Below are 17,633 nucleotides of genomic sequence, written 5' to 3'. Positions count from 1 at the left end.
ACAAATGTTTAACTAAATATGAGACCCAAGGAACAGCAGTGGCCAGATGTGGAAATTGCAAATTTTATCTGCATTTCAAACACAGTGATGGACATGGCTTAAATACGTTTGCAGGAAAAAAGAGATATGGTCTAAGATGTTTCTAGTTAGTTTGCAACATGTGTGAATAAATTTCTGCCAGCACTAGAATGCAACCAGAGTAGAGAGTGGCAGCAGTTTCCAGCTGCAGGCCCTTGGTTGCTAAAACACAGCTCCTGAGTTGTACGGTGCTGGACAGCTGTGGCTGGGTTGCATCCATTTCACACAGGCCAAAAGACTCAGAGCAATGGGAAAGTGCAGGATCCATGCTTGTTCCAGGAACAAACGACATTGAAAGGTGACGAGAATTCCCGCAGAATTTCAGTTCCTGCCAGCATTTCTCAACTGGTTGGACAACCAGAGACAAAAAAATCTGTCTGGATATATGCTGTTTCAAAACATTTCAGATAACCAGAGAGAACATAAAATGAGATTCTTCTCACAGAATTTACAAATTAACTTCTGTGTGACTTTTACAAGAGCATGTTGAGAAAGTCATAATAGTTTGGCAGGCTTCCTCTTTTTTCACAAAGAGTAATTCCTTCACGTAGCTGCAAAAACCACATTGTGGATTTAAGTTATAAAGCAAGACTAAATCTTCCTCATGTTTTATACTTTTTGTGAACTTCTAGGGGGAAAAAAAGGCTTTATAATTCCCTTGGGTTTGAAAAGAAACAACATCTGCTGGACTGTGAAACAACCTCCATCCTCCTTTTTTTTTTTATTCCAAAGAGATGACATTATACTTTATGTGTAATGTCCAAAAGTTACTTCAAAAGTTCCCAGGATAGAAGATATGAGGATAGTCTGGTAAGAAAATCTAGAGACACTGATGAATTCCTGGAAAAAATATCTATCTGATGCATCTGTCTGTTCACAGATTTGGTATTCTATTTCCAAAGTAAGACAGAGTACAAAACAACATCCTTTGGATGTTCTTTTATAAAGCCATTTAATGTTTCTCTGCTTCTGGTAGAGTTATTATTTTGCCTTACTCTTTATATGTAGTAGGATTAATACAGGAAAATTGAAAAAAACCCCAACTAATAAAGAGCATTTTTTCTTTGAATTTAGTTAAGCTTTAGTAAAGCTTAATGTTGCTCAATTATTTTTTGCCTGTTCCAGCCCCAGCTGAAGACTGTTTCTGTGGTCAGGTCTCTCTCATGCAAGAAGCTGAATAGGCAATTTCTGCATGTTATTTAAATAGTGGTATGAGGCAAATTGGGATGGAATGTTCCTTTAATTATTACCTTCAGGACTTTTCTGATGGAAAACCAAAGAAGTGAAGTGGATTTTTACTGAGATATTTTCAAAGGCGGGACAACGTCATAGAACATAGAATATCCTGGGATGGAAGGGTCCCCTGAGGCTCATCAAGTCCAAGCCACGTATTGCTGCTAATGTTGAGGCATTTGCATTCCGGCTCCTTGCAACTTTTGTTCTCCCTTCCCAATCCCATGCTGTTGAGTTTTGGGTTTGGGATTTCCTTCTCTCTAGTGGTCTGGAATAGCAGAGACATAATGTCCCTAGCTAAGGAGTGTGTTGAAACAGAGAATGCTCCTTGGCCTCTGCTTCCATCTCCCATAGCACTGGCAGAGAAAGGCTGTAGCCCAAGTCCCTGCAGGTCCCACTGCACTGAGCCATGCTCAGTGGCGTGGTGGACCAGCCAGCTCCCAGCTCTCAGGGAGCACTGCTGCAGAGCCTGTTGGGCTGCAGGATGAGGCAGGGTCTGGGTGAATGCAGACCCAGTCACGCTGTGTCAAATCGAGCTGTAGGGAGCACAGACCAGACCTTGCCTGACCGACCTTGCTTGGCAGAGCTTGAGGCTCATGCACTAGTGCCTCAGGCATGTGCAGCCCAGGCTGTGGCTCAGAGAACAGCTTCTTACACCAAAGTGGCTGCTTTGTGCCCAACAGGTTAAAAACCCCAGTTTGCTAAGGAAAAAAAACCCCTCCTGATTGTTGTATTTCTACTTTTTCAGGCATCACAGCTGCTACTGAAACTGGAAGAAATAGTCTGCTTCATCTGAGAGCTTGCTCACTCCTAAGCCTTTCTACATGTGAGCAAAAACAGGTTCTTCCGCTGTCTCTGAAGGATTTTCTCTGTAATCCAGGCAAAGCTGAAGCTTTTCAACAATAGCTGTTCTTCACCCCATGGCCCTTCTCACATGTCTGCAGCTCACTGCAAAAGCCAAGAAGGAATATGTGGGAATTTGTCCAGGGTGATTTTGTTCCTTTGCCAGTTTGAGCCCTGAGCAGATGAGCAAAACACAGCTCATTCCACCTTAAGGTTGTGTGAGTAATCCTATAGCAACAGCAAACAAATACAGTAGGGACAAAATTCCCTGTGCTGTGAAGTCCTGCTGAAAGCAGAATGGGAAACAACACGAGAGGAATATCTAGCTCCCTGAAAAATAGCTTCAGCCTGTTGGCAACTACTTACTATCATCTGCCTGTGGTGGGATTTGCATTGATACCTCTCTCCCAGAGCATGAATCTGAGCGAGAGGAAGTTGATAATTTCTTTCAGCTGCATTACTGACATGCCACTAATTGTTTCTAATGGCTGGTTGTGGCTTGTATTTTTGTGTTTTCTTTGTTTTTTCTTGTTTTTTCTTTTTTTTTTCTGAAGGCATGAAGCACACATTTGGAGTTCCCTGACTTGGTCTTGGTTTTCTGTCAGGTTTCAGACTTTCTTACCCAAAAATACCTGGGCATCACTGAAAGGGCACTGTACCTGTCACAGGATCCTCCAACAATTTCCTTTGAACTGTTACTGTGCTAACCAGATCCAGCTGCTGTACACTCAGGGGACTGCAAAACCATGCTTTTTTTGTCTTTGGGTTTACCCTTCAGGTGACATGGATTGAACTTGCTGTCTGTCTTTTTTTCCTCTCTGTCTCAGCCATGTAAATCTCTCATGCCACCTTTCTTGAGAATTGTACTGTAATGGATTTTTAAAAGCAACCAGTAACTGAATAATCTCTTCTACATAAAAGGATGAACTTGAACTAGCTCATTCTCCTCCCTCTGGTAAGAATTGGTATGAGCATTTCAAGATATTTTACACCTTCTAAATGTGAAATGCTGTTTCCTGTGGTTATAAACATGAGCAGCTGGTAGTCTTCTTATTTTCCCCTGTGTTTGTCGAGGGCAGCAGCCTTTGTCTCCTGCATTCCGGAAGGGATGTTGACCCCACCTTGGAGAGGGCCAAAGCCAACCCAAATCAAAGAGAAGCAAAGACTCTTTACATACTTGGCAAGTGCTGGCAGGGGACAGGGGCAGGGCTGGCAGAAGGTGGGCACTCCTCTGACAACATCACCAATGAAGCCATCCGGACACTGCTCGCAGTGCTGTCCTGTTGTGTTTCTCTGGCAGTCCTGCAGTGGAAAGAGACAGAATGGTGAAAGTTAAATGGAGGTGCTGCCTGATTCAGAAAGACATCACTTAGCTGAAGACCTGGCCAAGCAGAAGAATGGCCAAGATCACCCTTGACCTTTGTCTTGGGGTGACTTGATGTTGTATTCCCTACTGCTGCTCTGTGCCCAGAAATTAGTTTTATGCCTTTCTATGCTTTTAAACTGAGCCTGAGCAGAGAGAGAGAAAACTGAGCAAGCTTCTCAAAGCAGTGCTTTTCAAGGACAGGGACAGAGATAACACACTCTCGTTCTCTGCATTTTCTTTTCCTTCTGCTGCTGCTGGGCTGTGGGGAGAGGAGCAGAGAGGCACCCTGCTTGCTTGTTCAGCAGTTTTTCATTTTTTTTTCCTCCAGAGAATTGAACTTCATTTTTCCTGGAATTTTGGATTTTTTTCCTTTTTCTGTTGGACTGCTTCAATATCAGGACACACTGGGAGGACTTTCCACCGAGCACAGAGGGCCTGGCCCTGGGCCAAGTCCCAGCTCTGAGAAGGAGGGAGACCAAAGGGAGGACTGAAATTTTCCCAGGTTTTTCTCCACAGAGAGAGATTTTATTATTTAGCATTATTTTCCTTTTCCCGTGTGTTTGTTAAATAAATAGTTTTACCTCATTCACTTTCCTTCGAGGAAAAAGTGTTTTTTTTTTCCCAAACCTGGTAGGGCGGAGGGGCGGTTTGTAATCTGCCTTCTCTCAGAGAATATATTTCTAATTTTGGCTAAACCGGCACAACCTTTCAAGATATTGACAGATTCAGGCAAACAAGCTGACACAGCTTTGAATAAAAATACTATAAATTATTACAATGACCAGCAGGAAGTGTTGACAAGGTGCAGCACAGGACAAAACAGACATATGTGGCTGGCAGGTGCTGGAGCAGAAGTGTCAGAGCTCCTCAGGTGTAGCTGCCAGCCCTGTTTTGAACTGCACGTGCCAGAAGGGAAAAATCCCTTTTATTGACTCCAAAACAAAAAAAAGAGGTATCTGCTGGTAAATACTGCCAACAGACTTGAGCCCAGATACAGGTTTCAGCAAGACTGGTGACTGGAAAGGAGCATTGGGAGCTGTCTCACCAGGGTACTTTAAAATAGTAGGAAGGATGCAAAAAAGGTTTCCACTCTTGCAACTGTGAAGTTTTGCAGTGTCCCTGAACCAGAACTCTCCAGTTACAGAACTTTGTATGGATACAGTGCAGACACAAACAGCTATGCCAGACTTGAGGCAGCAAGGAAGCAGATCCATGGCAGACATATGTGGAGAGCTACTCTATCTGTGCATGTTTGCTGTAGGTTTGGGTTAGCTTCCTTGATTCTTTCTTTTTCTGAGCTAAAAGCATGGATCATGGAAACTGCAGACTGACAGATGTGATTTCCATGCCTGGGAAGATGACAGTGTCTGTAATAAATAAGGATCTCTGAGTATGTGAATAAGCATCATCTGATTCAGGAGCTCCTGCTTCACTAACCTGCTGCATAATGGTGCAAATAGCAAGGGTATGAAGCAGAACCAGAGGATGTAACCTATCTGGCCTTCCACGAAAAACCAACTAAGTTGAAAGGAAACTTGAAAAAATTTTCTTTTGCAATCTGAAGGCTGATAAAGTGTAGGAAGTTAAGGGTAGGATATAACAGTAACTTTTTGGAGTGGGAAGAGTCACTATTCGGAACACTTAAGCCTTGGTGCTGATATGAGTTTTGTTCAGTATTCACCAGTGTCTTACAGAAACAGAAAATGTAGGGCTGCTCAGCTTAGACAGAACGGCAGGAGGTGTGTTTGGGTTATGTATAATTTGAAAGTTTGTGAATAAGCTGAATGCAATACAATAGTTCACCCAAATTCTGTAATACAAAAACTGAGGGGCACTGACTTGAAGAGGTACTTCCCTATACTGAGCATAGTCTTCTGCTACTTGCTGCCAGGAGGCAAGTGTACTTGCAGGGTTAGAAAGGGGCTCCTTAGATGAATTAATGAGCAACAGATTTATAAATGGATATTCTAAGGACTCAGGAGGTATGTACCCTGTGACATACTCTAATAGAGCAGTTGTGGGGGATGGTGGAGTACGAAGCAGAGACTTCAGAAACGGGCCAGTCTAGGTGCCCTTGTAGCCTGAACCTCCCATTGCCTCTGCTGGAGATCACACATGGGCTGCAGAGACGTTCAGTCGGGCCCTGCGTGGGACCTCTTCTGCTACCTGGCCCAGGAGGTAGGAACCGACAGGAGAGCTGTGTGTGGGATTTCAGGAGTGCTCAAAATGGGAGGGAGCTCCCTAGCCTGGGGTGAGGGGCACCTTGATGTCTCTGTGGCTGGAAATTCCTCAGCAATGCTGGAGTGGGGATGGGTGAACTCAGCTAATCAATTTTCCACCTGTGGCAGCCCCTGCAGATTTGAAACTCGCTCTCTTCTCCAATTACGGTGCGTTCTTTGAGGAAAAGAGTATGAGAAGAGAGGAATGAGATTAGGGAAGACATAATGAAAATAAATAGTCAAGCTTCACTTGCACAGGCATTCCTAGATTAGTTTTGTATCCAAGTGTTGTGACTTCGATTTAGCGGCAGAATTTTGTCCTGGAAACATTGATGGTTTTGGTTTTGCTCATAAAAACACATCTGATTTTTTTTAATCAATATTTCTTCTTTGAATTCCATAAAAGGCTCCCCCATTAGGACTCATTATTTTAGCTCAGATCCTTTTTGATTCTACAAAACTTTGCTTATCTTGCTGCATGCTTTATAGTCAGAGAGAACCCGTTGCACAGAAATTATTTCTTTGTACAAGGCTGTCATTTGGCCAGAGAACTCTACAGCAAGTAGAACAAGATGAGAAAAAGGAAAAAAAGCCAATTTTTATTTCACAGGTCTTTAAATAGATTAGCCATCAGTAGTTTTAGAGCTAAAGGTGTTTTTTCTTAGTCATATTTGCTGTAAGGGATAAAATACTTAGTATATGGAAAACCGGAGGGTTATTTTAACTAAGAGCCTCTAAAATGAGAGAATACTGGGAGGAAGTTTGAATATGAGGAAGAGAAGGAGGAGGAGGAGGAGGAGGGGGAAAGAAGGGCACTGATCACAGGGCATGTGGTAAGAGCCAGAAGGCTAATGGAAGGCTAATACAGTTTAAAAAATATTTTACATGTGTCATTATCCACTGAAAAAGTGATGTTACTGTACCACCAGTGAGATATGAGACCATGGGCACCTAGTGCTCAGACACTGAGCCACCCTGTGTCTGAAGCACTGGCAGAGGTCTCGGATGGGCTCGGATTGTAGCCTGCACTGTGTTTGATCAGTTCACTTCACCTTGTTTGTCCTCAGCTCTCCAAACAACACATGGGTATTAAGAGAGTCAGTCTGCTGCTGGTTTCCAAAGCTCAAATACCATTGCAATGAACAGAGCTGGACAGCAAATGTTGCTCCTCAAATCTACAGTTTTTCATCTTCTAAACTGAACAGAAGTGAAAAAGGGCTCTTTTACCCAGATACCCCATTAACTGAGAACACTTTGTAGTTTTTCTCTAGTTAGTGATTATATAAAAGTGACTTTATCTTATTTAGCAAGACAGAACTTCTGTGGGTATTTAGAACCATATTTTTACAGTGATAGAAAAAGTGTCCTTATATTTTATGTTCCATTATTTTGCATCTCCAAGTAAACTGCTGAGTGCATTAAGCCCAAGAGACATATCTGAAGGCAGGGAAAACATCCTCCCTGTAGCTCATGGGTGATTCCCAGCACTGGGTGACACTGGCGTGGTAGTTTGAGAAAAGTGTTTTGCTTCTCAGTGGATAATTTTCAGTGGATCATCAATAGCAGCCTGGCTTCTAAAAGCTTCTGTATAGATCTACAGCGTGTAATCATTCATCCAGCAGCGGCTCGTCTGATGACTGAGTAGCTGGATTGCATTTGCCGGTGTAAGAAAATGTCTTAGCTGGTCTTACTACTCTGGTCTCACTGAGGCCAACAATCTGTGTGAGCATTTCTACCTGGCTCTTACTGTAACTATCTGTGCACACATGAAAATAACATGAAAAGAACATGAAATGGTGCTGTGGAGGAGTGTGGGGTGTTACCTGGAAATGATTGTCAGCACTGAGCTCCTAGACATATTTGATGGGAAAGTAAAGCTGGAACCACTGTTCTGAGAACACAGAACACTTCATGTGATGCAGTTCTTTTCAACAGATACACTTGTGCACAAATAATAGTGAAAAGCTTGTTTATTCTCTTCAGGCAATAGTACTAGGACAAGTTTCCCACCACAAGACAAACATGCTTGTGTAAATTGAAATAACTGAAAAACTGAGGTGGGAATCTACCCCACCTTCATTTAAGAACCTGAACTCGCAAGAGAAGAGCTCATTCAAATGGTCTTCAAAGGCACCAGCTTCATTAAATCTGCCATTTTTGCAGTTTTAGGGAAGTTATTTCATCTGAGGGATAACAAAGTGCAATTTAGCTGGTCTGGACCTTCTCCATAGGAAACAGGTAGCAGACTGGTTTTCTGCATACCCTCTAAACATAAAGACAGGACCTGCCACAGAGTGGTGCAGAGCACCAGTTAGACCAGTGTCTCCATACCATCCAGCACCTAATGCTGGATGGTATGGAGACACTCCAGGGGCAATCAAAAGTTAATACTTAGCCCTGCCTCTCCTGAAGTCAGTACATCAACAAATCCGCCCTAAAACCACAAATAAAACCTCCCAAAAGAACAGGGTCTTAAATATTGCCTGTGAAATCTGGAAGTGTCCTCAAACCTTGATGATCTTATTACTTTGGAGATGGAAACAGTCATTGTTACAATATATCAGGAATTGTCGGTTTGTTTACCTTTTTTCTCCCTTATTACTTGTCCTTCTGAGAGACAGTCTTTTAACAATTGTTAATGCAGAAGATTGCACAAGGAAAAATAAATTTCATAGGTAAAGAGATGCAGGTGGTTTACATTGCTGTGCAGTCTGTATTTGGAGGTAGATTTACACATCCCCTCACATATGTTCTCATATCTGAGATTACAGAGCTGCATAGCATTGCGCATGCCAGCACACCAGAATTTGTTGCTATACCAAAATAATAATAATAAAAAGAGAGTGCAGCATAACTTGACTTGAAAGCCAAGAATTGTACATGTTTTATCTTTTCCATCTATGAGGTTTAGGATTTCAAGCTTTGTCTCTCCAGCCATTGTGGGTGAGATGCAGCATTAGTTTTTAGAATTTCATATGGAAGGAGGAGATGAAGCACTTAAAGTAAATACAAAGTATTGTGCAATTTTTACTAAAGTAAAGACACCTGTCTAAGTAAAAAAAGAAAAAATGAGGATAGCTACAAAACTAATTTCCTGGTGTGGTCTGGGTCAAAATACCCCCTCTATCTATGTCAAAGTTTTGATTGGTGGACCTTGTCCTGTATGAGTACAGTGGGAGCTGATGCCTTGCCAAATGCACCTGGCCTTCTAGTTTCTCAACCCATCACTTGTGGCAGCTAGCTGTGACAAATGTGGCTGAGCAGGTGGGAGAGCAGCAGCAGCCCCTCCTCGCAGTCCTGGCCTGATTTCCTCTGTGCCTCCTACACGGCTGTGCAGGAGTGGAAACAAAGTGTTGGGGGTCACTGGTGCATGTTTTCAACAGTGAACTGGATAGGACAACAAATACTAAGTTTAAACATAGCTAAGAGGGAGGGAAATAGCTATACCTGAGAAAATGAGTTGACTAATACTAATGCTTTTGTCAACTTCTGCATTCAAAAATGCTCTGGAGAAGAGAAGGGCTGCATTTTAGCATGAGACTGTTGCAGTTCTGGCTAGATTTTCAAACTTATATCACCAGTGCTGTTTAGATATCTGTAGCCCATCTTTGCAGAAAGAAGCAGTGAGCTATAAGCATCAAGGCTCTTTGTGTAGGCAGAAGTACCTAACGAGCTGGGGAGTTTTGCTAGCTCCCTACTGCTTTTTGTTCGTGCTTGATGGATGGTTGTAGATCCACTGGCAACTCTCCAGACCAGCCTTGGCAACCATGTGGAACATATTATCCTCTTGGGCAGAACTGCCAAATCTGTTCCAACCTTTCCACTCAGCTGTAAACCCAAATGCTTAAACACAAATCACTTCCACGACAATATGCTCTATTGTAAAAAAATTCCATAAAAGGCGGGAAAGGATACCAGTGGATTTATCCTCTCTGCTGTTAGGATCATTTGGTCTTTCTTGTTCCAAAATGGTCACATTTATTTATTTATTTATTTACTTATGGGTATTTGGATGCCTTATATAAAGACTGATCAAATATATGGGACTGAAATAATAACAAACCACTTAGAGATTTTTAGGGAGACAACAAGAAATTTACACTTCACCTTCTGCTAGAATGCTTCCTCCTGACTCACTTCTTCTGTTCTGTGTTTTCATGCATCTAGGAAGATCTGATCTCCATTAACAGTAGAAACCTCATGTAAGGCACTGATAACTCATTCTAACAAAAATTTTGCCTGGATAAACAGCTTGGTATTTTTTGAAAACTTCCAACATTTCGATCCATTTTTTTGTGTTCATTTGGAGTCATTGTCATAGCACATTGCAGTCACCTCAAGCAACTTCCTTCCTTAGACTGTGCAATCAAATTTTTTAGTATGGTGAAGCCCTGACAATTGTACTACTTGCACAGGATATGACAGCTTTAGAAAACCTGTTCCACCCCCATAAGTTACTCTTTCCAGAGCTGACCATCACCAACCCCTCTGATGACCAGTCATTTGAAGGCCACTCCCATGTCTGAATTTTGTGCTGTCCAACCCTCAGTGGAGGTGCTCTAAAGAAATAGGTCAGCTGTAGATTGCTGGTGGGGTGCGGTCTGGGGGATGGTGAAGGAGTCAAAACATTCCCTTAATATCTTCCTCTCTTATTAGCAGCAAAACCTGATGGGCCTTATGCAGGACAAATGTACCTCCCTGGGTCTGCAGGTGACCACTTGAAGCTCTTGCAGTTTCACCCACTTAATATCACATATATGCATGTTTCTGAAATCAAAAGCTAGAGCCTGAAAACAGACTTAATTTTCTTCTCTTAGCCAGAACTGAGAAAATGATGTTAAAAATCCAAAGTCCAAGATCAGCACAAAGAATTGGTGTTTCTTCCCCTACCAGCCTTGTGTGCATCACCAGATGGTGTCTTTGAAACGAAGCAGTATTTGACATCTCTCTTTTAATATATCATTAGTAGAGCTTATGCTGTGCTGGCTATTCTTCTTCTAACACTTGGGTGATTTTCTATCCTAACAAAATGGACTGTGTGTCCTCAGTTTTAGTTACAGGACTACGTGACTGATTCCTGCACTGGTTTTATGAGGACATCTATGCAAGAAAGGCTCTGTCTGCAATAATTTCTTCTGTCTGGTTACCTAAAGAGATTGTTGAATCATTGATTGTGTCATTCAATAAGCTTTTAATGACTTGTGGGTTTGATTTGCACTCTATGAATAAGCTGAGAGAAGTTTTGAAACAGAACCTCAAGATATGTATGTCAGCAGAAATTAAAGATATGAGCACTCTACCTTAAGGCATCATTAAAAAGGGTTTAATTTTATTTGATTTTGAATTCCGGGCACAGGCCAATGAAAATTTCATTAATTTGTATGCTGTGGGAACTACATTTGCCAAATTGATTTGAGGGATTTGCATAATATGATGGCCTCAGAGCATCATATGGGGCCTAACCCTTTAATTTCATCCCTTCTGAAACAGAGTACTTTTTCCTTTTTGTACTGTCTTGTCCATTTATTCAGGTCTTACAGCTTAGTTATTACTATAAAAAAATACCTACCAACCAACCATAGTGTTATGATTACTTTGATGTTATTATTGCTTCCAGCATTGTTAGCAGAGCTAACTTTAAAAAGTGATGGGTTTTTTTAATGTTTAAATCATTCCATTATGTTGATAAACATGCAGATAAAGAAAACCTTAACTTTGGGGAAGATCAGTCCTTCTGAAGATCCTCTGTTAAAGACATTCTGTATCTATGGCTCAAGGTTAAGGTAAGATGTGGTTATGGTGGAGAGTCCATGAGTGATAGAACTTTAGAATGCTGTTGCATCTTGGAAGCAGGGAGATAGCAAGTTCATACTCATGGAAATAGAGGATGACAACAATAATAATGTGGGATAAATACATGTTTAATTTTTAACAGCCCATTAAAAGGTAACTGAATGGAGAAAATCTTGTCTTACTATCAGGTATGGTGGTTACCACTGCAAGAGTTATTGGAGTAGTTTGCCTAAACATTTGAGAACAGAGAGAATGATGAGCTCTCCATACCATGTGGTCTTATCTCTTCAGAGGAACTCCCAGCTATGGAGGTACTGACTCATTTCTGCCCCAGCAGGCTTTGGCCAAACCCACACATGTCCTTCTCCAGAACAGCCCTTAGGGAAGGCTCCTTTGTCCGCTGATACAAATACAAGTCACATTACCAACCATCAAGTCACCTTTTCCTAAACAGAATGAATTCATTCATTTGACATGCTTCTTCCTGCTGTAATTCAAGTTCCATCTTTCTTTCTCTAAGCTTTTCTTCTCCCTTGCTTTCTCAGTCACATTTTGCTGTTTACCAATTTCATTAGTCTTCCAAGCTTCTCTGGACATTTCCGAATCTTCAGGAAGGTCCTGTTACTGCTTCCCCCATGGGCATCTCTGGTTCTGTTTTATGCTATCAAACCTTTAAACCTCCCTTTCATTCTGCTCTTTCCCTCTACCTTTCACTTTTATTTCACTTAAGCCTTTTCACTCTTCCTTTTTATATAGAAGTAAATGACCTGAGCTTAATGGCTTTTTAAATCCTTCAGATAAGCTATCAAATAGCTATTTGAATCCAAACGGTGGGTTTAGCTTTTAGTTTTACTTACTACCTAGCTGGTTCCAAGAGTTTAGTATCCTGAAGAAACACCAGTCAGGAATGCGCATTTACTTTCAGATAATTTCTTCCTGATACTGTAAATTTTCTGGTTATTTTTTTGTTTGTTTGTCCTGAACCCTTGACTTCAGCCTTATTTTTGTAGAAGATAGGAAACAGGTCTTCTGTTGTCTTTGTAACCTGAGGATACAATCACTTCCTAACTCATATAGGCTACTCCAGAAGCTCTCTGGTGACCAGAGTGATCAGAAGCAGACATTTGACAAGCTCTCTGTCTTCGCCCCAAGTCTTCCATCAAAAGTTTTCCTTTGGCATCATTGTCACTTGGCACTAAGGGGACAATCATCCCATGAGCAAAAGCCTTGTGTATGTGAAATAGGATAGCTGGGAATGCCTGGCGGTCTAAAACCACTTTTGAAAATTTAGTTTTTAAAGACTAAGTCAATATGTGCTCTGCAGAAACCAGCCAGTTCTAAGCACTTTACAGTGGCCAAGCCATACTAATTGCTCCTGCTCTGAACAGCTGCACTGTCTTCTTCCCACAGAAATAAAAATGGTAGGAAATATGCCATGGAACTTGACTTTATGTATTCGCATAACTGAAAACTTGATAGTGGTTGCAATGATGCAAAGTATGTGAATATTATGAATCCATTTTATGAAGAGAGAAACTGAGGGCAAAGGTTTATGACTTGTCAAAAGTAACACATTGCAGAGCAAGTGGTTCTGGGCTCTACTCCTGCTTTACAAGGCTGCAAAGAGTATACTAGTACCTAGCTCTTGCTAGGTGGTTTAAATATAGTACTAACTTCCATCTTTTTTTTAATGTATTAGTGTCCTGATTGCCCACTAGTAGTTTGGATTAGTTTTACTGGATTGATTTTTGCTCTGGAGCTACAAATGTTTGAAGACTATTACTAACACACAGCTTTCTGTATGAGGTGATTCTGAGTCAGATTGAACATATGGGAAATTGTAACAGTACCTTGGAATTCAACACACTCTTCCCTTGGTGTATTATTTCAACCTTCTCATGTTGTTCCTTCACAGCAGGAAACTGCCATGTAGCAGAATTGCTATGGATAACACATGTATATACTCTCACAGGGGTCACTCACCATTGTAAATTGTTTATATTATACACAGCACTGTATTCATAAAGGGGAGAATGAAATGTGTTTGAATTTATACATTTTTTTTTCTCTAGAGGTATACAAAACTCTTTCCATATTTCGGATGGACTAAAATTTTTCCCCAGCATACTAACTCCCACAAATACTGCATTTGTGTGAGGGAAGTGTTTTGAATCTGCAGAGATAATTTAAGTGAGAATGAATTTTGGCCAGGGTAATCCATTAATGTATTGATCTTGGCCCTACTTATGATCATTCTTCAGGAAAAAGCTCCTGTGGTACAGGCACTGCTTTTGCTGTGTATTGAAACTGAGCATCGGTGTCAAAAGTCAGACAGTCAGAGAAGACAGGAATTCCTTACCACACAGATTCCAGATCCATCAAGGCATCTGTTTGCATTACCATTACAGTTGCAAGGAGAGCATTTTCCTGAGCTGGTACGATAAAATCCTTCTTGGCATCCCTGCAATGAAAAAGAAAGTATTTCCTATGCATATATAGTTGGAGAATTGGGTTTGGTGAGAGGAGGGGAAAGCAAGACTACAACCATCAGATCTCCTCAGAGCACATTGTATAACCCCATCATAGCAGACCACACACACAATGCTGAACTTGTTCTTTCACTCTCTGTCCTGGTGCTTGCTTTTCTGCCTTAGAGTGTTAAAGCTGTCAGCATTCCTGCCTGCGTCCTGTCCCTGACAAGCTATGGGTGTGGAGCTAGCAGATTCTTACTGCATGTTGTACTAGAAGATGAGTTAACCAGAAATCATAATCCTTATTCGGTAAAGAAGGTGTATTTATAGGAAAGGAATAGCTTTTACTTAAGAAAACAATAAAAAAGAAAAGCTTTAGAAAATTTACATCAAAGCCTTGATGAGATTTGAATTAATAACCTACAGGAAACAGAAACATACCTACAAAGATCAATGCCCTTTTGAATAAATGTGTGGCTGTGCCTGTTGTATATAGTTTAGTAATTTTGATAATTTACCAAAGCTTACCAAAATTAAAGAGAAATTGTAAATATCTGGATCACCTTCTTTTGAATAATAATTACAGCAATAAATATAAGGAATCAGAAACACAAAGCTATTAAGATGCCCTTCAAAGACTGAAAAATAAAAAGAAAATTAAAGAGGATAGTTTTTGTGTGATATGTTATGTATAAATTCTTGTTCTTCATTGAGGAACTTCTCCTTCATTATGCAAAGCTGGTGAGATATACACAGGCTGACCACAGGAGCAACCTGTGGTCACTCTGTTAACCTGTGTCACCCTGCTCATCCTGTCCAGTCTCCTTGTGTCACACATATTATGTTAGATCCATGCAGACTTATGAATTTTTAGATCCTAAATATCTTACCCTTGTCTAACTCTTGCGATATTATTGCAGAGCTGATGCGAAGACACTGGCTTGTCATTTAGCTCTCCAAGAATTATTTGCCACACCCTGTTTCTGCTATCATTTACAAACAGCAACCCTGAGATGGCTGTCAGAGCTTGAGGTACACCAGATTTCCTGCAATACTTTTTGTGGCTCTCTCTACAACACTTTTTGTATGCCGTGGCTCTTGAGGTCACCTACCCTTGAAAAAAGTGGGAAAAGTGTAAAGTTCAAGCGACTCAGAAGGGTGTGTGTCTTCTTGCATTTGTATGAGCTAAGAGGCTTATTATTGTATTGCACTGATTAGCTTTCCTTTGTATCTTCCTATTCCTTATTTTCCTGGGTTGCCCTGAAATCAGGGATAAGGGTTTTTTCTGCACTGTGGTGCCCATAGCTTCTCATGCCCAGCGTAAGCCATGGCAGGAGCAGCAGGTCTACAGTACCCGCACAGCGATACCTCCCTAGCCGCAGAACCTGGCCTGTGAGCAGTAGTGTCAAAGGGCCCTGCTGGTGGCTGGGGCTAGCCAGCCCTGGCACAAGGCTATGGCCCTGTCTTTCCTGGGACCTGCACTCACATCCCTGCATGGTGCTGTAGCTACCACTGTGGAGCACTGGGTAGCAAGAGCCAGCAATCCCGAGTCTCATCTGCATGTTAGCTTCCATTCCCAAGTGTGGGTAGGTCCTTCTAACCAGCCAGACAAGCTGATCACTTAGAAGACAGTGTATCTTAGGAGATGACTAACAACAAACTTTAAAAATGAGGCTTAGAAATGAATCATTAGTCCACCCTTAACCCAGAGAACTCTGAGAAGTTGAGATAAACATAAATGGAAAACTCAGTTGCCTTTACCATTCTTGTGCACAGAATTTTATCTGGTTTGCTTTGGAAACACTTTCTTTGATAATAACTCCTGGGAGGCAAAGTCTTCAGACCACAGACTCTTTGGGACAGCAGAAATACTGTCTATTTGTACTGCTTGTTTCTTTCAGTTGTTTAGTCTTTATGGTTTAGTCTTAGTGGTAGGACTGGCTCCTGCCAGACTAAGGATTGCAGCTGAATCATTACACCACACACTGTGGAAGGGAGACAGTTAGTTTCTAAATTGAAAACAGATTCTTGTCCCAATGTCTGCCTTTGCAGTATTCCTTTCCACCCATACAGATCTAAAGCTTGTTATATTCTCTGATGCCTCAGAGCTGGTGGGTGGTCCTAGCTGTGTTCCTTTAGTGTCTGCCCAAAAGCTTTATTGGTTTTGCAGGTCTAAGCAGAATAATTTTTCATTTATGATAGTGATTATAGACAATGGAAATGTAGGAATGCTTGTAAAGGTGTCTATGAAAATCCTTCAGTCAGCCATAAAGATAATCTCATTTGTACTTCAGCTGATGGTACGCCTGCACTGCAGCCGTGACTGAGCTTTCATCAATTCCACACACCCAGCAGTAACGAGTTACTGCCGGTCAGTGCTACATCCTTGGTTTGAGCATACGGGTGAGGGCTGCACAGTCTTTGCTGAAGTCCACTGGGAACCAGTTTACCTCTTATTATTAGCAGACACACCTCTCAGTTCCTCAAGGCATCTGCCTCAATTCTGGGTCCCTCTGTTTTCATTGTCAGAGCCCCTCTTCAAAATGAGATGTGGGGAAGTCATATGGGTATGTTTTTTTCCAACTTTTCCCCTCTATGTTATTCAGTTAATCACCAAAAGCTTGGAAGTTACTGATACCTGCTATTTTAAAACACTACTTTAAACCATGGGTTGCATCAATGTAAACCAGAAATGAGGTATTGACAGTCAGTGCTATGAGGGAAGAGGGAATGAAGGGAAAATGGGATCCAGATTGTTTCCTTTGGGCTCTGAAGTTTTCTCAGGCATTCTCAATTATTCTGATATATTTTTGTTGCTCCTTGCCCTACTAGTGATAATGGAGCGATTGGTTGGTTGTTCCAGAGCTTGAGCCAATATCATATTTATAAAAAGAAGTGTCAGAATGCTGAGCTAATTGAGGGATTCAAATTTCTGAATGTTCTGGGAGCACAAAATTGTTGCACACAAAGCAGAAAAAGGTCTGGAACAAAATGGAAATACCCTTCCTGCAAAATTGTTGTGTAGGCAATTGAGTGAGGAACATTTCCGTCCACTGTCTGTTTCTGAATGGTGAAGACAATTAGAAGGCCAAAATGTTAGGTCTGTATTAGCAATTATGTCTTCACAATTATTAGATATTTTTTTCCCCAAGGGACAAAGTTTGTTCCAGCTCAAGTTGAAAAGTCCAATCAAATGTTGGCCTTGCTGATCTCCTGAAAATCTTTGCACCCATGGGGCATTATTTATTCCCCCCACTCCCACCCTGCATCTGGATTTAATGACTACATTTCTTAAAAACAAGAACCAGCTGCATGCTGAAAGTGCTGGGGAGACTGTAGTAATTTTCTGCTTCTTCAGACCTTTCTGCTAGTCTGAGTGCAAGATGGGGCTGAAGATGAAGAATTCACATACACAGAGTATGAATTTACTCCCATGTTATATTCAATCAGTTCCACCAATTTCATTGTAGCTGTTCCCTATCTGTGCCTGCAAACTGAGGGCAGAACCAGGTCCTCATTCCTTCCCCGCTGCCAGCTGGCAGGAGTGGTGCAGCAGTGCTGGGGCGGGTGTTTGCTGTGAACCTGCCTCTTCTGGTTTGCTTTCCCCAAAGGAAGAGTGCTGTGCTGGTA

The 17,633-nt window shown here is 41.5% G+C and overlaps 1 protein-coding gene across 2 annotated transcripts in view; it reads right to left on the bottom strand.

Annotated features, from left to right (window-relative positions):
• The window catches only part of LAMA4 (laminin subunit alpha 4), a 100,086-nt gene that overhangs the window by 63,785 nt on the left and 18,668 nt on the right, over positions 1 to 17,633 (bottom strand). For both annotated transcript variants that reach the window (XM_069010956.1, XM_069010957.1), the window contains exons 2-3: positions 13,892 to 13,993; positions 3,332 to 3,456 (exon numbers count right to left, since the gene is read on the bottom strand). In XM_069010956.1, coding sequence (XP_068867057.1) covers positions 3,332 to 3,456; positions 13,892 to 13,993 — 227 coding nt within the window. The remainder of the gene's footprint in view (positions 1 to 3,331; positions 3,457 to 13,891; positions 13,994 to 17,633) is intronic.

The sequence above is a fragment of the Aphelocoma coerulescens genome, chromosome 3 (genome assembly GCF_041296385.1).
Source record: "Aphelocoma coerulescens isolate FSJ_1873_10779 chromosome 3, UR_Acoe_1.0, whole genome shotgun sequence".
Lineage (NCBI taxonomy): Eukaryota > Metazoa > Chordata > Aves > Passeriformes > Corvidae > Aphelocoma > Aphelocoma coerulescens.
This window is presented reverse-complemented; position numbering and strand designations above follow the sequence as displayed.